The 25,422-nt window shown below is 42.1% G+C and overlaps 3 protein-coding genes across 4 annotated transcripts; 1 reads left to right on the top strand and 2 right to left on the bottom strand.

Moving 5' to 3' along the window:
* Positions 1–492: 492 nt before the first annotated feature.
* On the bottom strand, positions 493–5,150 carry tuba5 (tubulin alpha 5). Its single transcript, XM_047578925.1, has 5 exons — positions 4,976–5,150; positions 3,731–3,956; positions 2,930–3,078; positions 1,326–2,006; positions 493–1,250 (listed from the first exon to the last, which is right to left on the bottom strand). Exons 1-5 carry the CDS (start codon positions 4,976–4,978, stop codon positions 957–959), a joined length of 1,353 nt encoding a protein of 450 aa, XP_047434881.1. The 5' UTR covers positions 4,979–5,150; the 3' UTR covers positions 493–956.
* A 1,385-nt stretch (positions 5,151–6,535) lies between these two features.
* LOC125004358 (kelch-like protein 12) lies at positions 6,536–15,575 on the bottom strand. Of its 2 annotated transcripts, none has more exons than XM_047578903.1 (12): positions 15,096–15,575; positions 13,931–14,157; positions 13,620–13,773; positions 12,930–13,147; positions 12,017–12,166; positions 11,787–11,901; positions 11,601–11,707; positions 11,291–11,486; positions 11,011–11,169; positions 9,882–9,980; positions 9,613–9,799; positions 6,536–7,511 (listed from the first exon to the last, which is right to left on the bottom strand). In XM_047578903.1, the coding sequence occupies exons 1-12, from the start codon at positions 15,151–15,153 to the stop codon at positions 7,385–7,387; spliced, it is 1,797 nt and encodes a 598-aa protein (XP_047434859.1). In that variant the 5' UTR covers positions 15,154–15,575; the 3' UTR covers positions 6,536–7,384. The 2 variants fall into 2 exon arrangements, with proteins under 2 accessions (XP_047434859.1, XP_047434867.1); XM_047578911.1 differs by having other exon boundaries at positions 15,304–15,574.
* A 104-nt stretch (positions 15,576–15,679) lies between these two features.
* On the top strand, positions 15,680–24,483 carry ptpn1 (protein tyrosine phosphatase non-receptor type 1). Its single transcript, XM_047578938.1, has 10 exons — positions 15,680–15,913; positions 15,995–16,119; positions 16,674–16,764; positions 17,771–17,871; positions 18,680–18,778; positions 18,864–19,001; positions 19,978–20,187; positions 20,400–20,561; positions 20,655–20,815; positions 22,515–24,483. Exons 2-10 carry the CDS (start codon positions 16,063–16,065, stop codon positions 22,819–22,821), a joined length of 1,326 nt encoding a protein of 441 aa, XP_047434894.1. The 5' UTR covers positions 15,680–15,913; positions 15,995–16,062; the 3' UTR covers positions 22,822–24,483.
* Positions 24,484–25,422: the final 939 nt, after the last annotated feature.

Raw genomic sequence — 25,422 nt, 5'->3', positions numbered from 1 at the left:
CTACATTTTATAGGCAATGAGACCTTTACAACAATATGCAATATGCCTCTGTGAGTTGTTTCCCTGGAGAGTTACCTGTATACACAGCAAGCATGTACGAAATAACAATATTGTTATGGATATAATATTTCATGTGCACAAAGATCAACAATCTCACTTCCTGTAATTCTTTCCTCTCTGAGAACAGAGCTAAATATATGAAGTCCTAGTATTCCTATGAAAGAAACAGTCTTGACAAGACAAGAGAAGACGTGGTAAGACACCAATTATTTAACTTTAACATATTGTGTGTTCCCCAGTTTAAGAGTTCAATAATGCGTTGCATTTGTTTATAACCTTCATGACAAGATATGATGACTGGCTACAAAAGTGCACTCCTTCTGTTTGGGATCACAAATTTCTTTCTGTAGTCTGTAAATGCAGTTTTCATTTGATATTCTCTATACCAGCGATTGGGGAGGCTCACCGAGGTGTTCATAAAAACACTCTTCACAAAGTGTACTGTACATTTATTTCTCTGTGGACAACTTTTTGACAGCAAAAGAAATGTGTTTATTTTGTCTGTTGGTTTATAAACTTCTTCTTCAAAGGGAAGTGCATACTGTAAGAACTTACAGGGTTTTAATAAGGTCAGAAGAAAAGCAATACTGTACCTTCTTACTTTGCCACCATGTTCATCTTTACGCTATGTCGAACATGAGCAGAGAAGTAGTGGTGCTTGGTGGCTGCACCATTCAACTGTAACTCTAACAAGTTTCTGAGATCAATTTTATTACAGAGCACAAATCAAATCCACCTCAAATCCAGCTCTGATCTCTGCTTTCGTGAATCTAAAACTTAGATCAAAAAATGGCAGTGACAAAGACAGCGACTTTTACTAAATGTAGCTTAGAAGATAAAGACAAAATCAGAGTACAATAACCGTCCTGCTACCACAGCTTAAGGTCTCACAGGATTTAATATTCTTCGTCGTAATTTTCGTCATCTGAGGTCATGTGGCCCACCTCCTCGTAATCCTTTTCCAGACAGGCCAGGTCCTCTCTGGCCTCAGCAAATTCCCCCTCCTCCATGCCTTCGCCCACATACCAGTGGACGAATGCCCGCTTAGCGTACATGAGGTCAAACTTGTGGTCGAGGCGAGACCAGGCTTCGGCAATAGCAGTGGTGTTGCTCAGCATGCACACAGCCCTCTGCACCTTGGCCAGGTCTCCACCAGGAACGGCGGTTGGAGGTTGGTAATTAATGCCGACCTGATGAGACAAAGTAATTTATCAGAAAGATAAAATGTGTCGAGCTGTACCTCCTGCCTTCATATCTTTTCTCACCTTGAAGCCGGTGGGGCACCAGTCAACAAACTGGATGGAACGTCGAGTCTTGATATTGGCAATGGCGGCGTTTACATCCTTTGGGACCACATCTCCTCGGTACAGCATGCAGCACGCCATGTATTTGCCGTGACGAGGATCACACTTGACCATCTGATTGGTTGGTTCAAAGCAGGCGGTGGTGATCTCAGACACGGTCAGCTGCTCATGGTAAGCCTTCTCAGCAGAGATAATGGGCGAATAGGTCACCAGAGGGAAGTGGATACGGGGATATGGGACCAGGTTGGTCTGGAACTCCATCAGATCCACGTTGAGGGCGCCATCGAAACGAAGGGAGGCGGTGATTGAGGAAACAATCTGACCGATCAACCTGTTGAGGTTGATGTAACCCGGACTCTCGATGTCCATGTTGCGACGGCATATGTCGTAGATGGCCTCGTTGTCGACCATGAAGGCACAGTCAGAGTGCTCTAGGGTGGTGTGGGTGGTCAGGATGGCATTATAGGGCTCCACCACAGCAGTGGAAACCTGGGGAGCTGGGTAGACGGCAAACTCCAGCTTGGACTTCTTTCCGTAGTCAACGGACAGACGCTCCATCAGCAGGGAGGTGAAGCCAGAGCCGGTCCCCCCTCCAAAGCTGTGAAAGACGAGGAAGCCCTGCAGGCCCGTGCACTGGTCCGTCTGATGAGAAAAACACAACGGTCTCCTCTGACTTTATGTAGCTACATATTTCTACAGTAACAGCCATCCAATGACAATGTGACGACATGCAACAAAGAGTCATTTCTACCAATGAATCATCACCTGAATCTGTAGACTGAATGAGCCCACTGAAACCATTGTTGGTCACTTTCACTGGTTTCATAACACAATTTTACCAAGAGTTATCAAGGGGAAAAAAATCTTAAAACTGCTGTTTATGTTCAGCGACCAACATCAGTCAGTTACATAGTGGAGGATTTAGCAGCTGAAGGACCAGATATATCTCCCTGAGTAGAGACCGAAAACAGAGCTAAAAACAAAAAGAACCAGTGTTCAGTAGGGCTATTTAGATACCACTCAAAACTAAAAAAAAGTTTGCCATATTAAGTTAATAAATATCATTATAGGTCATTAACAGAGCTCATCTATTTAAAGGCTCTTAAATAGATGAGCTCACCCACGACATCGACAAGCACTTGACCAAAGTTTCAACTGGCCCATTTTCTAACTTTTGTCAGTCGTAGTGTAAACACAGTGTTGGTCTATTGATTGGAGACTGGTAGCATAGTTCTAAATTGCCAAACTTTCCCCTTAAATGTCTGATCCCTCACTGCCTGAAATCAAATGCAGTCAACATGAACACACTTGGGAGTTCCCTGCCGGGACAAGTCAAAATGTCTCCTCTGAAAACAGGCCCTTCTGAAATGAAGACTCAGCAAATAAACACTGATCTCTAAACCCGGAACAGCAAGTTCCTGGCGTTTTTTTGCTTACGCCACAATTCGTTCATTGTCCTGAGAGAATCACTATTCAAACAAATAACTAAATTTTGCAATTGCAGTGACACATTCATAAACACTATAGTCATATGAACCTCTTTTCTGGATTTCATTGTCACTGACCATTTTGCGAACCCGTTCCATTACTCCATCAATGATTTCTTTGCCGACAGTGTAATGGCCGCGGGCGTAGTTGTTGGCGGCGTCCTCCTTTCCAGAGATCAGCTGCTCTGGGTGGAAGAGATCTTTGTACTTCCCGACCCTCACTTCATCTGGAAAGAAGAAGACTCAGTTCAGACCTGGATATATCAGACGTACAGGTGTCATCTAAACTAGGGTTGTATCTTTAATCTTCTACTTCAGCTCATTACTGTGGTAAAACCGTGATCAATTTTACTATTTTTTCAGCCAAATTGTGAACAATTACCAACTACACCTGATTCATGTAAAGGGAATTTAATGTAAAATGATTTTTTAATTTAGTGGTGAAGGTGTTAAAATGGGGGCTTCATTCAAATGTGATATGGGTTAGAGATTATGTGAAAATATAAATAAATAATGCTTGTAATATATGTAAATGTATGTATGTATATATACATATAGCAGTATAAAAGACAAGGAAGTAAAGATTTCAGGTTTAAAGCTGCCTCGGTGTAAATCCAAAGGCCATACTGTAACAGATATCCACTGAAGGCTGCAGTCTTCATTTTGTTATGTACACACTACATAAAAGCCAAAGGTGTCACCACTGCACTTGTTGCTTGGATACCAGTGTTCCTATCAGTGGTTACCTTCATGGTGCAGATGGGGATGCGTCACTAGATGACTGTAACCGCACATAATTGGACGCTGGTTGTAGTAATAGAAACGAGATAAGGAGTGGAGGGGAAAAAAAACCCAGAACAGATATACAGGGCCGCTCACCAACCACAGTGGGCTCCAGGTCTACATATATTGCTCGGGGAACATGACGCCCAGAGCTCCCAGTATTGAAGAAAGTGTTGAATGGATCTTCACGGCAGTTTGTTTCTGTAGGAACATCCAGGAAGACTCCGTCAGGGCCGATGCCGTGCTCGAGGCAGAAGAGCTCCCAGCAGGCGTTCCCTGTCTGCACGCCTGCCTGGCCCACATGGATGGAGATACACTCTCTCTGTACAGGAAAAAGACAACACAGGAGGAAGTTCACAACTACAATTGCCTCTGTAATTTTATCCATTTTTGACAAAAAACATAATCATTGACGGAAGCGTGACACACATCTGGGACACATGAACAGGAAATGATATGAGTTGAGGAAATATGTTTTAGAAGCCATAAGTGACATCCAGTTCAGACGTATCACATTTCAGCCGCATTCTTTATGTTAAATGGTAAAGTTGCTCTTATTGGATGTGTAAAATGCAGACTGGAAAATTCAAGATTTGTAATTTGAAGTTGAGTAAACATTTGAGGCCTCCCAGGTTATGTTCTATGAGTTAAATGATCCAAAAAGAAGTAAAACACGGTAGCATACCTCAACTCCTCGAATAAGAATAGTAAACCCATTGCACAATCAGAAACTTCACAGTTGGGACATTTCAAAAGGGCGGCAGAATAAATAACGGCATTATTCAAAGTTCAAATTCACAAATGTCACAATAAAAGTGGAAAAAAATCATGTCCCGCCTTAAAAGTCAGAGGGATAATTATAAGTCCTTATTGTATCCGTGTCGCACCCCTCCAATTGTCAGGTGTGAACAATGTCTAAACGGGATAAGCTATTCCAACACTTGATTGTTGCATTTTCCAAGTGCTTCCAGAGCGCGTGTTTCAACACGTTGAGAATTTCAGCTTGTTTTCCCTGGAGCGAGAACATCCCCTTAGATGATTTTTCTGTTGTTGAGTGACATTTGTAAGGCATGTTGGACTAGGGAAAACATGAAACCTGATGAAAGATGAAATATTCACAAACAACGAGACTTCAAGCGTGAGATGAAACTGTCAGTAGGGAAGAGACTGGAAATGAATGTGGTTAAACTCCTACAACTATTAAATCAAAATGTGAAATACTTAACAAATACACTGAGTGCAGAGAGCCTGGGACATTTTCAAAGAAAGCAACATCCAGGCTATTGGCACAATCTATGGAAACAAAACCAACGCTTCCCCGCGCCCGGTGCATCCACTCACCATGTTTCTGCAGGTGTTATCAGAAGTAAGTCTCAGGATACTTGAAGTTTATCGTCTGTCAAAAAGCCCCCAGACAGACTGATAAGTGTTAATTGCTCTGCAGCGTCCCGGGACGAGTAACGAGTCTCCGCCAACACAGCTTCACTCTGTCCCGCCCGCCGCCCGCTGCTCTTTATATGTGACTGACGGTGCTGATTCAGGGCTTCAGGAGGAGGGAGGAAGGGAGGGAGGGAAGGAGACAGGGAGGGAAGGAGAGAGGGAGGAATGATAACTTTCCGGCATTAAGGCAGTTCCCCCTCAAAATGTTGTTTTAGTCTCTTTTCTGGCTTGTTGTTACCTGCATGTTGTAGAAGAAAGAAAAGCAGGTGGACTCATCATCTTATGCTCATATTTCCCTGACTTGACAGCCTCCCTGGTTATTTCACAACTCTCCCTTAACTACAAGAATATAAAGTACATGAATGACGTGACACATTGTTGTGAGTGTGATTATGAGATTATTATACCGGTGCAATAAGTAGCATGTTTTCTGCAGCCGTTCATCAACAGACTGGGTGTTAAGGTCCAGACTTAGAGGTTTGTCCGCTCTGAAGAGTGACAAGATCAGTTCTGGAGGTTATGATTCGAAGTGAAGATACTTTCCCTAATGAATTTCTTTACCTGAGCCTTAAACAATTATCTGTTATGAAGCAGCCAGAAAAGATCAGAGGGAAAATCGTTTTGCAGTGGAACTGCCAACAAGTTTAACTAGTTTTATCATCTGCGATGAGTTCATTCGTGTACAATTTAACAGCAGCAGCTGTCAACAAACGAGCTGCAAACGACTGACTGGGGAAGGTGCACAAGTAATATAGACTCCGCTTCTGAATGCAGTCTAGTTAAACAAATGTAAAATAACTTGTCCCAGAGTAAAGGTGTAAATTAAAAAAAAAAATTAGTCTGCTGAACATGAGATTGTTCTTGTTCTGAAAGCAGCAGGAACGCAGCTCAGTGAGTGTTTCAGACAGAATTTGCTCCCACAGAAAAGAACTCATTAAAACCACAGACAGGAGAAGTAAATAATAACATTGGCCATATTATGACAATTTAATCTTCTGCTGGAAACGTTTGGACCTGGCACTGATGTGGATGTTACTTAGACATGTTGCACCCACCAAGACCAGACCACTCCCACCTCATAAAAATGACACTTCTTCCAGCAGGATGGAGGATGCAGACTGACACACACAGACACACACACAGACACAGACACACACACACACAGAGTTTAGGAACAGCTCAAAAAACATCTGGCTTCAAAATTCACTAGATCCCAAACTGATCACGTATATGTGGGATGATCCACAGAGGCCCCTCCCCTCAACCCACAGCACCCAAAGGCCCCCACTAACAGCATCCTGTTACCAGACACCACAGGACGCCCTCGGAAGACACACGTCCATTCTCCGATGGGTCACAACTATTTGAAGGCATAGAGGAGAGGTGGTCATAATGTTATGCTTGATCTGTGCATGTCATCATTAAGAAGGAATATAACATATGAACCTCAGATGAAATTAGTCGGTTCTTATTGTGTTTATTTAGTTTTTCCAGGCAACAGTGATGTTGGGACTTCGTATCCAACATGTACATGTTCAATACGCTGAGGAAGAAAAAAACAAATCACATGCACCTGATAACGTTGATGTTTCACTTTTGTCACATCGAGGGACAAAATGGTCGACTTGTACATTTCAGTCATTTTCTAAAACAATATTCATCTCTAAATATATCTTCTGAGAGGAACACTTAAGTATTAAATCTTTTGTATTAAAGTTATTTCAATCTAAAAGCACTGTTTACAGGAAGATTTACAAAAAAGGGTGTGAAATGTTGACCCATCCACGACTTGGGCGAACACCACGAGTTCACCCGGTAACAAGCTAATGTAGTGGAACTACCATCAAAGTTGAATGCGAGGCAACGTGGATGTTCAGTCTGATGTAGGCCAAAGTCATATAAGGCATATAGCAGCAAGTGGAGTCTAAACGTGCTCCATCGTTTTACGCTTTCATATGATGAGTAGAAATATATTGCACTTTGAAGACCGACTGAAAAAATAATCTCACAGGTAACGACAGACACAAGAACCACCGAAGAGTCATGCAAGTGGCGATGGGCTCCTTGGAGGCCTCTTTTGAGGTGAAGTATACCACGGCGAAGCTGAATCTCTGCTGCACAGTCCGAGCGGCGGAGGCGCAGCCCGAACGGCTGCATTCCTCCGCTTTCTTTTGTTTTTTTTCTGGAGAGTCTATATTTGCATACTGGCGAACAAACATCTCCCTTTGTAGTTCCGTTTTAGTGGCGTTTTATTCAAGTCTAGCTGCCTGTCCTCGCGTCTGCTCTTCCTCCCGTGGCTCTTGGCAGACATCACTTTTCTCGGAGCACGCAGACGCCGGCGTCGCACCGCTGGGTCGCCATCGAAGTGACGACCTCCCAGGAGTCGATAACCGGGTCGTAACATTCGATGCTGCTGAGGAGAGAGTTCCCGTCGTATCTGGAGGAACGGAGAAGAACTGAGAGTTTGCATCACAACGACAAGCACAGCGCTGTAATATCGAGCTGAATGAAGGCAAGCAGAGTTATGTTACCACACAATCACTCGCATGTCCCGTACTCCACTCCACCATGCAGCAGGTGAAGTAAACGTGAATTCAAATAAGTTGAAGCTAGTTGTTTCTGACACTAGAGTTGTTTTTGTTCATTTGCACTTCACAAACACTGCGAGACAACGAACGCTCTCCTTCAGCCGCCAGCGGCAACTTAACTGAGAATGAAATTAAAAGAAAAGCTATCACCTTGATCAGAGTGGAGTCAGCTGTAGGTCCTACGCCAGTGTCTGGAAACTAGACTTCGAGTGGGCTTTGTCAGTCAGTTAAGGAAGACGGCATGAACAGCCTTCTGTTTAAAACTGTCCTTTAAACGATTGTTACCAGTGATTAGACTGAAAAGGAGGATTAAGAAGGACACAACAAAGCCAGCTGTGAAGGTGTGTGTCGGGGAAAAACGTGTTGCTTCACGTCCCGGAGAGGAATACAACCCAAGAAGTCTCATTTCAGGAACAAATCTGCGCGTTTGAAGGCTCGTCCGATGCCAAAATACTGCACGGCAGATTATGATACCGAGAAACATGATCCAACACCGCAGCAAAATCGGAACAAATTTGCATCTTGGCTGGACCCTCCCGAGTCTGCCCCCACTGCTGTAGGCCAATAGATGGGTTATGCGATATAGCACGGTACGTGTCGACACAGTCTCATTGGTGCAGCTGTTAAAATACTTAGGACTGAGTGCCGACTTTTTCCAAATCTAAATTCGACCTCACTGAAAGAGCAGATTGTGATCTTTTAAAATGTCATTACAATACTACATCGACACACCAGCGAGTGCTATTGATTGTTGTAGTCACACTGGCTGGAAGGAGACACCTGACTCAACTGCAGAATGAATAAAAACCATATTCTGTGCAAAAAACAAAAACAAATGATCTATTCAGTTCAATCAAAGCTCATGTGAAGCTTCGGCAAATGTTTCCCCAAATCTGATCTCAGTTTTGTGCTATGTATGCAAATAAACTCTAAATCATCTGGGGTACAGTTGAATATTTCAACATCTGTTGTCTCTGATGGACGTCTACTGCTGCTCCAGAACCAAGAAAAGCTCTGTTTAATGTGCGTGCGTCATGACTTTGGCACACATGTCAAGTGGTTATTTAACTGACTTTAGTTAGACCTACACAAAACTAAAATTATAACAAACCTAAAAGCTTCTGTACACACCATAATCTCTGGTAATAAAGTTAAATAAAGACCTCAGTGATTGGAGAAATTCCTAAACACACACAGCTCTTCGCACCACAACATGAGGTTATTTGACGACAGACTCACACTTGTGTACTTATATTAAAAACTTTCATTTCTTAATTCTTACTCCGATTCATTTATTTTTTAGTTATTATTTAGAATATTTTAGAAGGTTCTCATTACTAATGATCAAACCTCATTTACAGTATTTTTTCATTTTAAGGCGTTTTTTTGTTTTTTTTTTCTGAATGAATGAAGCAAAACTCTGGTCTCTCAAATCTCATCTGATCTCAGAGCATCCTGAGGGTGTTCACACCTGTCTCCATCAGATTGCCCAGATCAGATCTTAATGCAAGGTCTCCGTCAGGGGGGACAGAGTTTTCTCTCACAGAAAACAGAGAAGACGTCAGAGTAGATGGTTCGTAAGAGGTTTCATGTCTGTGTCATGTTTTTGTGGAACCTGCCAAGGAACCACAGATTCAAATTAGCATTGTTGCTATAATTCAGCATATTTCCTTATATTGCTGTCTGAATAGATGGTCATTAATATGCACTTATCCTATATTATATAAATTAAATAGATAAATAATTTCATGTCTGTGTGCGGCTGCTGAGACAAACGAGTGAGGGAATGCGTTTTGGATCAATCACTGTTGTTCTGGTCTGCGTCGCCACAACCTGTAGATGAAGTGCTTTACAGAGTTTTTTGTGTTTTTTTTGCCCAGACCTGGGTGTGATTTTCTCCCACTGAGTAGTAATTCTAGACGAGTATGACACATGGAAACTCTTTCTCACCCAGCGATGGCGTAGAGTCGTCCTCTGAGGACGGTCGCGCCCACGTAACATCGAGGAGTCGTCATACTGGCCACAGTTGTCCAGTAGTCCGTTCTGATGTTGTACACCTCAACAGAGTCGAGGTGTGAGACGCCATCAAAACCTCCCACCACATAAATGTGGTCGTTGAGTAAAGCCACGCCCGCCCCTGGAAGCAGCGTAAAGGAGTCAGACTAACAAAGACACACAAAGTCAGAGGTGACGTCCCACTGATGTGTTTTCTTACCTACCTGACCGCTTAGTGGCCATCGGCGTGACGCTGGTCCAGTGGCCTGTGTGTGGGTCATACCGCTCCACCGAGTTCAGGATATTTAGTCCGTCATATCCACCTATGAAGGAATAGAATAAGGGAAAAGATTACAGCTGCACTGGTTTGTCAGGTAGTTCTTATGAAGGATTTATGTTTTGTCTTTTTTGGTAGTAAAGTGAATTATTTTTCACTATATCCTAAACCAAATATTTAGTCAATACTGTAAATAAGCTCTGGACACATTTACCATATTTTCCATATAATATGAAATGATTTCTCAGTTACTACAAAAGTCAAAAATATAAAAGGATTCATTCCAACACACTCATGTCAGAAAACTTGGTCATCTTGTATTTGGGGATTTTATTTTTTTCTTCTACAGAGAGGGTTTTATTAACCCTTTAAAATCGAATGGATCACCGGCGATCTGTTAAAGCATGCAGTATTTGAATTACTGTAACTCACAGTGGTTTGCGCTATTGACAATATTCAAAGTGAGGCCGAACACTGAGAAGTTGTGCTTTTATCTGGAAAACCTTTGTGACATCTCAAGGGTATAACTAACTTTGTTTTTACCAACAAATTCCTCCAAACAACTCTCTCTTCCGGGGGCTCCTCAGTTTGACGTTGCCCTCCAACAGCAGCGGTGCGTCATCATTACTGTGAAGGCAATTTCTTTTTCACGGAACATGCAACTTCCCAGTGTTCAGCCGCACTTTGAAATCTGTCCATCAGTGAGTTACGGTAATTCAAATACCGCAAACTTTTTTTTAATGCACAGGCGGATGTTTAGGTCTTAAAGGGTTGGAGGTTGTTTGTAGCTTCTAATGTTTGTATCTTCAAGTGTGTTTATCTTGGGCCTTTTAGAGTTTGTTATTCTTCTCTGATGGCGATGTGTACGGATTCGGGACAACTGGAAACGAGTCCAAAGTGTCTTCACTGCAGTTTTGGATGGTGGACTGACTCATCCGTCAGGCAGCCAAAAACTATTACTGCCTGACAATGAGCTCTTAAAGATAAAGTCTGATACTTACTAACAGCTGTAAATCATTTAGACTGTTGATAAAGTGACCAGAGTGTGGGACAGAGGGAAGATTATTTCTCCATACCCAGACAGTATATGAGCCCACTGGCCACCACCAGACCAGCTCCTTCTCTGGCTGTCTGCATATCCCCCAGCATGCTCCACTGGTCGATGTTTGGATCGTATCTCTCCATGCTGGTGTGACGCCGGCTGCCATCAAAGCCACCGGCAACGTAGATCATATCTGCCAAGAGCCAAATAACAGCACAAGTGTCCTGTAACGTTTACCGAGACGGAGGAACTTCAAAGGGGATTTCACAGAAAGGCAAAGTTCGTAAAGTTATCTGGCACAGAAGCTCCCTCACCTCCGAGCGTCGTGGCCCCGGCGAGGCCTCGGCGAACATTCATGGTGGCGACGGTGTACCAAACGCCGTCCTCGTCCGCTGTGTAGTCCAGGCACTCCACGGAGCTGAGCCTCGACCGGCCGTCGTAACCTCCGATCACGTAAACCCGATCGTGGAGAGACACCGTGGCCACGTAACGCCTTTTTCTTGCAATATTCTGTTTGAGACATAACTCTCTGCATCAGCGAAACCACTAAGAAGAAAAAAAAAAACGCACACACACACACACACACACACACACAGGGCTCCCTTTGTAGTATTCAGGACTCACAGGTAAAAAGCTCCATTCTTGAGTTTTCGGATCGTATTTCTCCACGATGTCTATGGGCGACTGCTGGCTGCCAAAGCCACCTATAACCAGCAGCACTTCTTTGGCACCTGACGAGAAAACAGTGGATTACAAAGCCGGGACAGAAAAGACATTTAGCCCAATCCCAGTTGAGAGCAGGATTCCTACCTAATCTGGCTTGTGTGCGTGGGCCCTGCATCTCACTCCTCAGCTCCGGTCTTAGGTGGAATTTCTTGGCCTCATCAACGAGATCTCGACATGGCAGGCTACACCGAATGAGAGGCTGCAACATGTAAAAACACGCTTAATTACAGTGTGATAAATACTTCAAGGGTGATCTTTCATTAGAAGCTTGGCGTATGATTACACAACAACCTGTTGTGTGTCGCCTGGCTCACCTCAGCATCAATGACATCTGTAATGTAGCGAGGGGTGAGCAGTGGCATTCGGACAAACTCCAGCATGTCTGGCAGGTACGGCTCTCGCTCTTTTCGGTTGTGTTTGACCCAGTTTAACACCGCTTCAAACACAGGCTCCTCTGAGTCGACCTGCACACAGACGACAGACGGAGGACAAGAATCACAGGTATGAGAGAGAATCCACAGGTTAATCAAAAAAAATAGCAACCACTGCAGCCTCGGCTATTTATCCAAAAATGTTTTCAGCCATTTCTTCAAGTGCAAAGACATCATGTGCAGCAGTAAATCAACGCGGCCTCCTAAAACTAATACAAGCCATCAACTCTCACCTTGGAGATGACAGAGAAAACTTTAAGTGAAGGCAAATTATGCGTGACTGTGACTCACATGTATAGTCTGGTTTTATTTTAAAAATAACAGAAATGACAGGAAGAACAATTTGATAGAATTGATGATCTATAAATCATCATGTGATAATAACGGTGTTTTCACAAAGCAATGCATGTGGTTAGGAAACAGGAATTTCCTGAGCACAAAGGCAAACTTAAATCAGGTCTACTTCTCTGCAATTTCATTGTCAGGCCAATCCGCAAACCAGAGAGAAACTGGGGGGCCACTGCCTGAGATTACAGCAGGTTGGTACTTGCTTTCCTCTTTTCACGCTCAGGTGTTTGAAAGACAACATGTAAGTTGTGAAAGACATTTCACACGTCAAACCAATCTTATTCACTGCGACTTCAGACTGAGCTCTGTCGTTTAGCGGATGCATTAATACATATTTAAAATTACTATATGCAACTTTGAAATCATGAATATGTTTATCTGCAAAACTCAGCAGCGAAAATACACAACACCACAGGATGTAAACCCCCCAGACATCCAGTTTACCAACCTGGATTTCGTCGCATTTAATGAGCTTTTCAACTTCAGTCTGGCTGAGCAGCATGAACTCCTCGTGCTGGACCACCTCAGAGAAATGTTTCTGGGAAAAGAGCTCAGCAGCCTGCATCAGGTCAAGGCAGTTGTGAGTCTCGGCGAAGTCACGGATGCCCAGACAGTTGGAGGGATCGAGCTGACTTTCCAAAAAATCACAGCAAGCCCTTTTCACTCCTGAGGGAAACAGACAGATATAGATATGTTCTTATACAAACACACATGGATCATTCAAATTGGGCCAAACCCTGATATGCAGAACGAATATGAATCAAGTCTTAGTTTGGTAACGCAAAAACTATTTTACTTGATGTTTTTTTATTCTGTACAAACCTTTACAATAACAGTAATACTTGATGATATGCTTAGTTACTAATAAACACAACCTGAATTTGATTAAAACACTCACACAACATTTCGTGATAGTTTTAACATGTCCCAAAAGTCAATATTTGGACACAAAATCTTTACTGTCGGCAGGAGGCAAGAGAAAATAGTTAAGCTTTTTTTTTAAATTAAATTTAAAATGAATTAAAAATTAAAAACACTAAATACTTTCTAAAGAAACTCAAGACTTTTACAGGCCCGTGGCCACATTGCGTCTTCGATGACAATGAGTCTCTATCACACGCTAAACCCCTCAACTTACCTTTGAGCTGCAACAAACACGCTGCAGGAAGCAGTTCCTGTACATTTTCCACCGTTACAAGAACAGTCTCTGTGTACACAAAGTCCAGCAAGATCTCCATAGTTGATGCAGTGAGCCCCTGAATGTCCACAAAAGATTTTCCCTTTTCTGCAAGCTGCAGAACCACAACAACACAAACATATAATGGAGAGATTATGTGCTTTAAGTACTACCCTGCAGCGTAGTAAAGTCTAACATGGCCACAAGACTGAGGAAAACATGATTTCACGTTAAACTTGTAAATGTGGACAACAAATTGTAGATGTTTTTACCTCACTGGTGAACATGGCACAAAAGTAGTCACTGCAGGCAGCCAAGACAATCCGGTGAGCTGGAAAATCTGTGTTCTCCACCCTCAGAGTGATGTCGCAGAGTGTGTTGCTCTTGCGGAGGGAGTTCATTGCGTTGAGGATGGATTTGGCGTGGGAATTGGTCATGATGTCTTTGGGCGCCATGCTGCCTTGAGAATCTCTCAAGGATCTCAAACTAGTCAAGGAATCTAAAATAAACAGAGTTGAGATTGACCTTGGGTAACAAAGGCCACACACAGCGAGGATAACAACACTTCAAACAGACATTAGAAGAGTGAGTTTGTGTATATACTGCAATAGACATGCAACAAAAAGTGAATTATATGATTAGTAATTGGACAGAAAGTTAATCAGCATCTGCTCTAACAATCTAAAATAGTTATTTTTATGCATATGCATGAAATATTTTGATATTTTCCAAACATTTGAAAATGTCAAATGGGAGATTATATAAAACTGAATTTTTCCTTATTTTCGAGACAAAAAAAAACAAATCACAGATTAAATGTCCCTTCCAGACTGTTCAAATATTCAGTTTACATTGAAACATCGTAATAATTCATAATTCAACTGTATGGTCATTAAGGAGGATGTGGTTTGTGATGCTGTTAGATTGTGTTGAGTTATTCAGACTAGGCCACTGACTATAAAATGTCAAAACAACAGAAACATGAAACATCAATACCACTGAATAGTACTAAAAGCACAGACTCCAAAATTAAAACACAGCTGAATCAACAGCTCTTAGTTATTTCACTAATGTTCCTGATGAAGTGGTGAGTTATGGTATGTATAACACATACATTATGATCCACGTGTGATCATTTAAAAAGCCAGAGAGACAAATATTGGTAGTATTATAGTATTCAAGTACAAATTTATAAGTATAATTTAAGTAATCTGTCATATTTTCGGTGCATTTTAAAATAAAATACTATGTATAACTTGTTGTGATTACACATATCACTTCACAGTCGCATCACAATAAGGACATTATAAACTAACATTATAAAAAACAAAATATTTTTGCATGCAGGTTTCATTTTTTGCGTAGTAATATTTATGTAATTGAAACACGTTTAATGGGGGTATTTCTGCACTGTGACACATTGCTAATGCAACTTACCGTTAAAAGATCTGATTACTTTTTCCACCACTGGGAGGCAATAACTATAGCTACACATTAGCAGCAGCAGCAGCCGACGACAGCTAACACCACCGATACACAACAACAACTAAAGAAAACACAGCTATACAAAGTAGGCTGGTGGCCAGAGGAAGACAACACACGAAGCGACACACACAGAAGAGCTTGTCAAGAATTTGTGTAATACCTGTCGCGGCAGTAAAGCTGATTCAACACGTCTAGCTAAGTTGCCTTGCTGGCTAACGTTAGCAGCACCAAAGTGCCTCGTCCCAGCTGCTGCCAGTCACACTGTCTGAGGTCTAAAAAACACTCAACTACAGCTAGTCCATGATGACCTCCACCAGGTCACTCTCTGTGCGGCCTCCGCGAGGACATACACGCCTGAAATGTCAAACTAACGTCATATTAGCTCCCGACAGGGGCTTTTATCCGGCTACTGCATCATATCGTTGACTAAACTGCAGCAGCAGCGACTCCACAGAGAAGACGTAAACAGACCGTTACGTCAGTGTACGTGCGCGCTCCAGAAACAACATGCCTTCCGCGCGTCCCCGCCGTTCGGTTTTAACTACCGCCGTAGGGATGGTAAAGTGACGATTATACACCAACAAAGTTGTATTTACAGACCCAACGAGGGCTTGTAACCCAGGTTTTACACTCAGAAGATCTATAACGGAAAGTTTTGTATTTCTAAAAACACATTTTGCTCTTTTTGAGCCAACCAAGGACGGCGGCGGCGACACCGTGTAGTGTAGGAGGAGCTAGCAGCGTGTTTCCGCTCGGAGCGGGCCCAGAAGGTAACCTATGCAGACCTACGACTGAGAAATACCCAACAGTAGAGATACCGAGGGAAACTGTTTGCCTACGATTTGTTTAAGCTGCCAAGGGAGCTGCGGTTGTCCATATCGGGAGGGGAGAAGAAAGGGCGGCAGCTGGACTGTCAGCAATGGAAGCCGAGTTTCGGGAAATCGATGAAAACGGGAGTTGGAACGCGATTTATCAGGTAGGACCTCTCGGCAAAATCAAGGTGGAAACGGACCTGTCACGATTAGGCCAAAAAGTAGCTAATACACAACGGGTACTAGCACTAGCGTAGGTATTATTCCTGTAGATATCGGGTATTGTTCGTGTTCAGTTGAGCTCTTCCTGCTCGGACCTATCCGATGATTGATGAGTCTGCCCGGGGTCTGAAGCCGAGCAGCTCATCCCATCCAGGAGCTTTTCAAATCTAATCTGAAAAAAAAAAAAAAAATCAGCAATGTGATATGTACATATTAAAAGATTCATCCTCAGTTTACTGCAAAAATGCGTTAATTAAATGTCAAGCTGATTGTAGTGCGTGTGTTTTTGTGCGCTGACATTTGTAACAGTCTCACCCACACCTTTGTGGGATCCACATTAAGATCATGGTGTGAGTTTTTTTGCAGAAAAAAAAAAAATGGAAGCAACAAGCCTCCTTCTGGTGACTATTTGCATTCTCCTTTAAAGCTTACAGATAGACTTCCTTTAATGTGGTAACCCTTCTATAAAGCTATGTTTGTTTTTATTCTGCCACAGGAGATTCGTCACCAGTCCTGTGAACTACCATGCAAGGTCGCCAAACTGCCCGAAAACAAGACCCGGAACCGATACAGAGATGTCAGCCCCTGTAAGTTCGCCTGTGCCAGGATGTTCCTCTAAATTCGTAAAAGTGTGGGAGTCTTTCCCACGGAGCTGTTGGAGTCAGTAATGTATTTCTGCTCAGACATCACACGTCTTCTAAGCAGCGGCATCACCTCGACTGAGCCTTTCACAGTTTATTTAGGGTACAAGCGGTTTGTATTATCGCTGTTTCTCCTCAGGTCCTAGCGTTGTAATGATCTGTAGTAATGACACGAAGGTGGTGTTTTAGAAGAGGCACAGCACTGACATACTGACATATCTATTCCTCCCAGTTTATTACTGTGTATGTAGTGATTATATCAGTATAATGCTTGTTAATGTAGGTAAAGCTACATGCACCTTACAGTCCTCTGAAAGTCATCTGTGAAAGCTGACTTCTGTGTGTATAGTCAGTGTTGTTTATATTCTTCCACAACGTATTTACAGGATTAGTTCAACAGATGAATTTCATCCATAGTCCTGATACAATTAGATAATGATAAATATCTATAAAACTTGTATAAAAAACTAATTGCAGTATAGCAATTTTAAACTGGCAACACAATCAGACAAGTATTAATCACATTAAACAAGTTAGACTTTACCTATAAAAGCATCCCATGTGGGCTGCTTTTAGTAAAGTGTACAGTGTTCAACATAAATTATTATTTAACAAACTGTATTTTTACCAAACGTCACAATTCACCATCTGGATCGTGTGGCTTCCTCTTTTTCACACCGAATAAGCTATGCAAATCATGCGTACTGGGTTGCAAATACTTACTGGCATATGCCGCCCGGTCTTTAATGAAATTCATTAATCTAAAACTGGTTCACGTTGTTCACATTTTAGATAAAAGTTGCAAGAAAAGTTGACCTTTTGGTATTAAAGTCGAACGTTATTTTGTTTGCTCGTCTCAGCAGCTGTATCCGTCTGAGAGTTGAGTTTATCTTCCCTTGGGGGTTGTGGCACATTTTTAAAAGACACTTTTCTCTCTCCTTACTGTCCTCAGTTGATCACAGCAGAATATGTCTGCAGCTGGGGACAAATGACTACATTAATGCCAGCCTGATAACAGTAGAAGAGGCACAGAGGAACTATATCCTAACTCAGGTGAGCATGGGGTTAATTCACTACACGTGGAGATGGAGACATTATTCTTCCTGTTGGACAGCGTGGCAGTGCCTTATTTTAAGTCCCTGCCTGCTGCATTTATACGCAGCGTACACTCAGGTATAACTTTATTAGGTCCACCAAGCTGAAACTAAGGCAGAAGAATTCAACCCCTCATGATGCTTTGTGTTTATGTGACTTGTGGAGGTGCAGATTCAACTTTCTGAATATTTTGGAGCATGTGGTTTCTTGTGCAGTTATAAATGGGGTAGATGTAATATATAGGTGAGCAAATTTAACTCCTTCTGTGAGAAGCTGGTGTATGAAGACACTGTATGACAATAAAGTAAAACATAGTTGTAGGAGTGTAAACTTTTTGGAAGAAGTTCTAATCAGTGACAGCTGCTGTACATTAATAAGCATTAAAAATACTTTAAAATATCCTCATACATTGATCAGACACACCACTGACACTGACAGGCGAAGGACACCCTCAGAAGGACCCTGTTCATTTTATGATAAGTTGCAACTTCTGTGGAAGTACAAGGGAGACCTGCACAACATTAGGAATGTGGTCATAATGTTATGCCTCATCAGTATCTGTCAACACGGTTTTATACAGTGAGTGAACTTGACCATAATAGATGGTAAGCTAACAGTCGATACTTGTGGTTAACATGTTAGATGAGGGAGAAACGGCGTGGGTGTGAAGACCTAAGTGATGCAAATAAAGTCGTCTTTAAAGAGACTGTTTCTATGATGTTTTATTATCCTACGACTAAAACCAGCTGTAACCGTTTATCTTCAGGGACCCCTTCCAACAACATGCGGCCATTTCTGGGAGATGGTATGGGAGCAGAGGACCCGCGGCATAGTGATGCTGAATCGAGTCATAGAGAAAGGATCTGTAAGTGGGACCGATGTGTGACCGTGTCATCGAGCCTCATTTAATCTTACATCTGTGTGTAATGTCAACATTTGTTTGGTTTTAGATTAAATGTGCCCAATACTGGCCACACAGAGAGGAGAAAGATGCCATCTTTACAGATACCAGTTTCAAGCTTACTTTCATCTCAGAAGACATTAAATCCTACTACACAGTCCGTCAACTGGAGTTGGAAAATTTGTCTGTAAGTTGGAAGCTCTTTTGAGTTGGTTCGTTTGTGGAGTTGTAACGATTTGAATGTTTCACAACACGATTATTGTGACCAAAATTATCGCGGTTATCATTATTATTTGTGTTGAAATGTGCTCAAAATGTTGAAAAAGTACTTATACACACACACGCTGAAATCATTAAACCAAATGACCAAATTTTATTTTGAAAAAACAACTTCAGCAAAAAAATGAGCACAATGAACTTAAGGGTGTAATAGTCATAGCATCACTGGGTTTAGCTGCTGCACGCCCACTCTGTAAATAATGGAAAAACACATTTATTGTCATTATTATCATTATTATTATTATCTGACTAAGACAACACATATTAATGTTACTCCTGTAAAAACAAAACACGTTTCAATGTTTCCTTTAGCATTTGTTTTTAACACAGAATCCTTTCTTCTCAAAATTTACCAGATCTGTGTTTGGACTTCCTGTTGTTTACTTTTTATTTTTAGGATCCTCCATTCGAAGTATATGTGAATATTCATACTTGAAGCGGGGCAGAGCAGAGCAGTGGCAGTACGGAAACAGACCAAACACGCATAATTAAGTGGCAGCTGCTCTGAGTCAGTAACATGTATTCTTACAGGAGTGACACTTAAAACTTCAGCTTCCTCTGTTGATGAACTATAGGAAAGTTTGACAGACAAAACGTGACAAGTCACCACATCACGCCATGTTTTCAGGGCAAACTGCGCATGCGTGCCAGCGTCTGAGGGAGCGAGTGCTGCCGCCTTTCGAGAAATTAGCTGCATTATTGCGAATTATTTCGTGCGGCAATCAGACACGGCTTTAATAATAATAAAAATTTTAAAAAAGCGGTAATGCTAACCTTTTTTGCTGTGGTTTATCATGAAACTTGTAATCATTACATCCCTATTTGTTTGTGCGTAGACACATCAGTTATGTTTTTTTTTTTTTTTTTGTCATCTTCCTCTGCAGACTCAAGAGACACGTGAAATTTTACAATTTCACTACACCACCTGGCCTGACTTTGGAGTACCAGAGTCTCCCGCCTCCTTCCTTAACTTCCTGTTCAAGGTGCGCGAGTCGGGTTGTCTGAATTCCGACCAGGGACCGGTGGTGGTGCACTGCAGCGCTGGCATCGGACGTTCTGGGACCTTTTGTCTTGTAGACACCTGCCTCTTGTTGGTTTGTACTGAACTCTGCCATTAAGAAAATGTGACATTGACACCCTATCTTACTTTCCACATAAAATTAGCACTTATCTAAAGAAACAGAAAGAGCCAAATAGCACTACATTTCTTGATCATCATTACAATCAACCAGTATTAAATGTCTTGACTGGTGCTGGTTAAGACACATAAAGCTCACATACTGAATGTTTTTACTGTTAAATGTAGATGTCCCTCCGTAAGGACCCGTCATCAGTGCGCATTCGGGATGTGCTGCTGGAGATGCGACGCTACCGAATGGGCTTGATCCAGACTGCTGATCAACTTCGTTTTTCCTACCTGGCCGTCATCGAAGGTGCTAAGTACATCAAGGGCGACACATCTGTGCAGGTAAGTTGATTTGTTCTCAAGGTGCTTATACATGCTTTACGAAAAAAAAGACAGTTTCTTTTTTACTGATGGCATTTTGTTTCCTTCCTCAAGGAGTCGTGGAAAGAGCTCTCAAACGAGGAAGATGATCCTCCAGAGTTCACCCCTCCTCCTCCTCTCCCTCCTCCCAGAGACCCTCAGAACGGCAAATTTGAGGCTTCATTTTTCCCTGGAAATGAGGAGCTCATTCAACACGTGGCGACCTACAGTCTGGGGTAACGATCCAAAACACGTTGGAGTTTAAACGTCACTGTTACACTGTTAAACGGAGAGATGGTTCGGAAGTGAAGGAGTGAAATTTACTGACGTAACAAGAACTCGTAAGATGAAATATTTTGTTGGTTGGACGCTGATGAAAATGAAGCCATCACAGAGCCGAGTCCCAGGTGAAGGTAGTAGATTTAGACAGTGGGGAAACAGTTACCTGCAATTCTTGCTTCTGCGTTAATTGATGCGGAGGCTCCTGTGTTATTGCAGACACCCACACGGAGTCTTGCTCCATAGCTGATGTGCACGTCCTCAGCTATGTCACAATGTGCTGTGCTGACGCAGAGCACAAGAGCTATGATTGGTACGGCAGCAGTGTGTTTCCGCTTCAGCATTTTCAGCTTCTCCTGCTCCATCTCCTCATTGTTTTGGATCAATAAAGAATCGTTAAGGTTAATTTAGGAGGTTTGGAGATGCAGACGTTTGTATGTAATTTTGGCAAAAGTTTCAGCTGCCATTGTTGAAAGTGAAGCAGGAAGTAGAAAAATAAAAGAAGAAGAAACTCGACGAGTGTAAATGTCTCACAGTGGCGGAGGGCCCGTGCTGAGGTCAGACTTTAGCTGATGCCCCCAACAACCAGGGAGGAGGGGGAGGGTGTAACAGCTGACTGAACAAATGAAGGAGTTGCAGTGTATCTACGCAGGCAGACACATCACTGGACCAGAGTAATTATGCTGAAATTGAGAATGAAGTGAATATACAGCCCAAATAGAAAGTGATAGAGAATAGAGGAGTGGAAATCTTCCAACTTGACCGTAGATGACACAACATTTAAACACACCTTTCTTGTGGAACTTCAGCCAAACCCTAATTTCAAAATATCTTTTCAAAGGACAGGATTAGGTTGCAGTGACTATTTATAAAGCATTCCTAGTCTTTGATGTGTAAAGCCCTTCCTCATTGTGCTTACATTGTATCACTTCAGTGCAGGTGTGAAATCTCAATCAGCAGCAGTTCTCTCCGGCTTTTGAGTTTCCTCCCATGAATTGTCTGTAGTTTTCAACGCTGTTTGACTAATGGTCAGTCCTGTAAAAGACAGCTGACCTATCTGCAATCTTTGGATTTGTGTAGTTGGTCGTTCAAACCTGACAAATTTGGCTCTTAAATACGGACTCTGGAGGATTGAAGATCATTAGTACATATGTAGTGTAATATTTTTATTAATCATTTCAAAGCTTCCACTCTGGCTTTGTAAACACCTCATATTTTAAGCTACTAAGTTTGTCTACATGTGCAAATTAGCCTCACTTACCGTTAACTAAATGTAAATAAGTGATCTCATTACACTGTTTTAGAAAAGTGGAAACTGAACCAAGCAATTAACCAATTAACAAGAACGTGATCCTCACTGGAAATATCTAGTGGCAGCTTTGTGTTTTAGTCTGATGAATTATGGGGCTCATTCTACCTCTACTGCTTGTTTGTATGATTCATTTTTTTTTATGATGTTTGGAAATGTGCTGTGCACGTTACACTTGCGTACTCACTAGTCCAAGTCTGAACTGTGAAGACTTTGTGCTGCCAACTACTTGTCAAGCGATATCCTTTAATCTTCCAACTGCTGCATCCATCAGATAAAACCAAGCTGCCACGCTGAGACTTTAAAGCTTTACTCTGATCTACTTGCTACGCTGCTTTCTCTTTCAGGTCCTCGCCAGAGCCGGAGGTGCGAAGGAGGAACCTACCCGCCCCCCCGCCGCCTTCCGACGGCGCCGATCAGGTCGATAACCAAGTAGGAATCCAAGATCTTGCCTCCAAATCTCCGAACAAATCCCAGCAGCAGCAGCAGCAGCAGCAGCATGACTTGGAAGAGCCGGCGTTGCCCGAGGCAGCAAAGGAGCCGAAGGAAAAACCTCCTGTGCCGGGGATGTGGTCCCCTCTACTAACCAACGTGTGCCTGTGCACAGCGCTGGCTCTCAGTGCTTACGCCTGTTATCGAGCCTATTTCCACTGATGTCCGTTCCCCCAGCCCTCCGTTCTTCGCTCCCCCTCTGTTTCCACTGATGTTTCAAAGTGGACGTGGCTGGCCAATCAGCCTGCTTTGACTCTGCGAGTGAGTGGATTGTGTGGTGTTCAGCAGATTCACTCGTTTTCAATTTTCCAAATGCAGTGGGAGCAGTCGGCCGGCTCCTCCTCGTCACCCACCTTCTTTCTTTACGTCATCTTGGATGCTCAGGGCCTCAGTTTTTCAGGTGTCTCATGATAAATGCGTGTGCTGACACAAGCGCAGATTCAATATAAAACACTCATCGCAGTCTAGAGGCAAAGCCCTTTTTTTTCTTTTTTTTTTTTTTTTAAACACTCGTCTCTTATTTACCAAATGAAACTTGAATGTGTTCTTCCATTTAATCCCCAAGAGTCATGTGTCAGTTCGATTTTCTCAATTTTTTCTCTCGTTTATTTAAAAACCAACAGACCAGAAATCACAGAGCCAGATTTTTGATCAGACTGAAATATTTTGAGATATGCCAGTAAGAGAGAAATGTTCTTTCCTTTGTTATTGAACCCAACAATAAGATAAAGTATGTGAAAGTAAAAAAAGGGACGCAACCCTGTGCTCACTAGATAAGATAATGCACGACACTGAATTGTTATCCGACCCCACCGGTGGCCTGTGTTTGGCTCCTGGTTGAGTACATACGGTTTGCATTTTTGTGTGTCTGTGCATTCGAGAGAGTGGTAGTTACGGAAACTTTATTCTCTTGTGTGAGTTGAATCTGCTCAGTGAGAAATATTAATGTAACATTTACAGTCGAATGTGAGATGTAGACCAGGTTTCCCTCCTGATATTTGATCCCCTCTGCGCTTTCTCTCCCCCGTAGCTCAACATTGACACGGGAGAAAAAAATAAATGAACGGTGCGAGATGAATAGGATAGAGTGATGAGCCTCGGCCTCCAGTCAAATAGCAGATCACACGTTGAGGTTCTAACTTAACCAGGCTTTAGTTACCGTTTTCAGTCACACTGGAAAATGAACTGTTGTAAAGTAACTCACGCGCGTGCCAGCTTTAACGAACTGAGAAGAAAAGTAGCGAATAGCCGACTCTCTTGCCAGCAATACAAATAGTTAATAATGGGTCACCTTTTACTTTATCAACAGGGAACCAGGGATTTTAAATAAACCAAAAAAACAAACACCAGCGCAGGGATGAAAACAATACACTGTAGTGATTATTATCTGTTGTATCATGGCATGGCCCTGAGCTGGCAATATTGTTTTGTATAATTGTTTATTTTTTAGCATGCTGCATTCATGAATCAACAAGTTTGTCCCAAGAAGAGATTAGTTAAGCTGCTAGCATTCGTTTACCCTTTGGGACTCAACAAAGTTCAGCACTTTGTCCAATAGCTGTACTTTTCTTTAGAATGTATGAATGTCCTCTCCGCGGACGTACCCTAAATACACACATATGAGTAAAATCAGGATTCAGTGTGCTGAGTTTTTTTTTTTTTTTTTTTTTTTGTTCTGCTTCAGCATGGGATTAAATCTCAGCACCTGTGCATCGCACCAGGTTTTCCTGTTTTTCTATACTTACGCTGAGCTCAAAAACATGTATTTTTTTATTTACATTTGTTGTTTTCTTTTTTTAAATAAAGAAGAAACTGTCTACTGTTGATTTGTTGTGTTTTTTAAGAACAGATTTGCGTCTATAATCACATTCTTTCCCACCTCCTTTATGTGGTTGAATCCGTCTTTGTATATCCAAATGTCTGACTTTGGTTTTTCTGAATGAGCCAAAGTTAACATTTTTCACACTGAAAGTATATTTAAAAAGAACAAAACAAAACAGCACATTTTTCCATTTCAGAGGTAATGAAATGACACTTTAATCACACATAAAAAAATTTTTTTGGGTCCATTTAGTAAAATAGTTGTGGAGCAGGTTGTATCTGCAGCTAAGAACTGCTTCACTGTGTTTTAATATGTAATATTTAAAGGCGTGCTGCTTCCCTCACGTCTAAAGAATCTGCGTGGTGGACGATCACAGCTGTATGTGGCCGTTTGGTGTAATCTATTACCTATGACGGTTCATCTCAGCGGTGGCAGACCTGCTTTTAACATTTGTCAGACCAGAGGTGGGATCTTAAGTATCCAGCTTAAAATACAAGAGTGACCTCAAACGAGATGCACTTCAGACCTGATCAATATTCTACCACGACACAAAAGGTGTCGGTGGTGTTTGCGTTGAACATGAGTGATCATTCAAGACGCTTGTGGAGTCACAATTTAGCATCAGGTGTGAAGAGAAATACTTCGACCACCCACATCTGATCAGATCACCCAGGACGCGTGTTGACACTGAATGTAAACGGGCCCTAATTTAACTACAAGAACAGGAGGAATGAGCCTGTGCTGGTTCTTTTTAAATGCTATTTCATTTCTAGTGAGGTTTTTAACTCAGTGAAATGCTTCACTAAACTAAAAAATGGTCCATTGCCTGTAGCCTTGATGGTTGTAAGTTTGTTCTTACTGATATGAAAAAACTGTTGTGGTAACTTAGATCTAATCAACACATTTCTTCCTCTGTACTCTTAATGTTACATTTCTATTTC

Source organism: Mugil cephalus, chromosome 1, assembly GCF_022458985.1.
Source record: "Mugil cephalus isolate CIBA_MC_2020 chromosome 1, CIBA_Mcephalus_1.1, whole genome shotgun sequence".
Classification (NCBI taxonomy): Eukaryota; Metazoa; Chordata; class Actinopteri; order Mugiliformes; family Mugilidae; genus Mugil; species Mugil cephalus.
Note: the sequence above shows the minus strand (reverse complement) of the source record. Positions and strands in the feature narration are given on the sequence as shown.

Bases quoted from the DNA above. Each gene is read 5' to 3' on its own strand.
- tuba5 (XM_047578925.1), bottom strand. The intron at 3,079-3,730 runs GTGAGCGGCCCT...TCTTCTTTCCAG, and splicing joins CCTGGAGCCCACTGTGGTTG to ATGAAGTGAGGGTCGGGAAG. The intron at 1,251-1,325 runs GTGAGAAAAGAT...TTGTCTCATCAG, and splicing joins GGTGCCCCACCGGCTTCAAG to GTCGGCATTAATTACCAACC.
- LOC125004358 (XM_047578903.1), bottom strand. From the start codon at position 15,153: ATGTGTAGCTATAGTTATTGCCTCCCAGTGGTGGAAAAAGTAATCAGA. The intron at 12,167-12,929 runs GTTGGTAAACTG...GTCTGTGTGCAG, and splicing joins TTAAATGCGACGAAATCCAG to GTCGACTCAGAGGAGCCTGT. The intron at 9,800-9,881 runs GTAGGTAAGAAA...CGCTGCTTCCAG, and splicing joins GATGGCCACTAAGCGGTCAG to GGGCGGGCGTGGCTTTACTC.
- ptpn1 (XM_047578938.1), top strand. From the start codon at position 16,063: ATGGAAGCCGAGTTTCGGGAAATCGATGAAAACGGGAGTTGGAACGCG. The intron at 18,779-18,863 runs GTAAGTGGGACC...GTTTGGTTTTAG, and splicing joins GAGTCATAGAGAAAGGATCT to ATTAAATGTGCCCAATACTG. The intron at 20,562-20,654 runs GTAAGTTGATTT...TCCTTCCTCAAG, and splicing joins AGGGCGACACATCTGTGCAG to GAGTCGTGGAAAGAGCTCTC.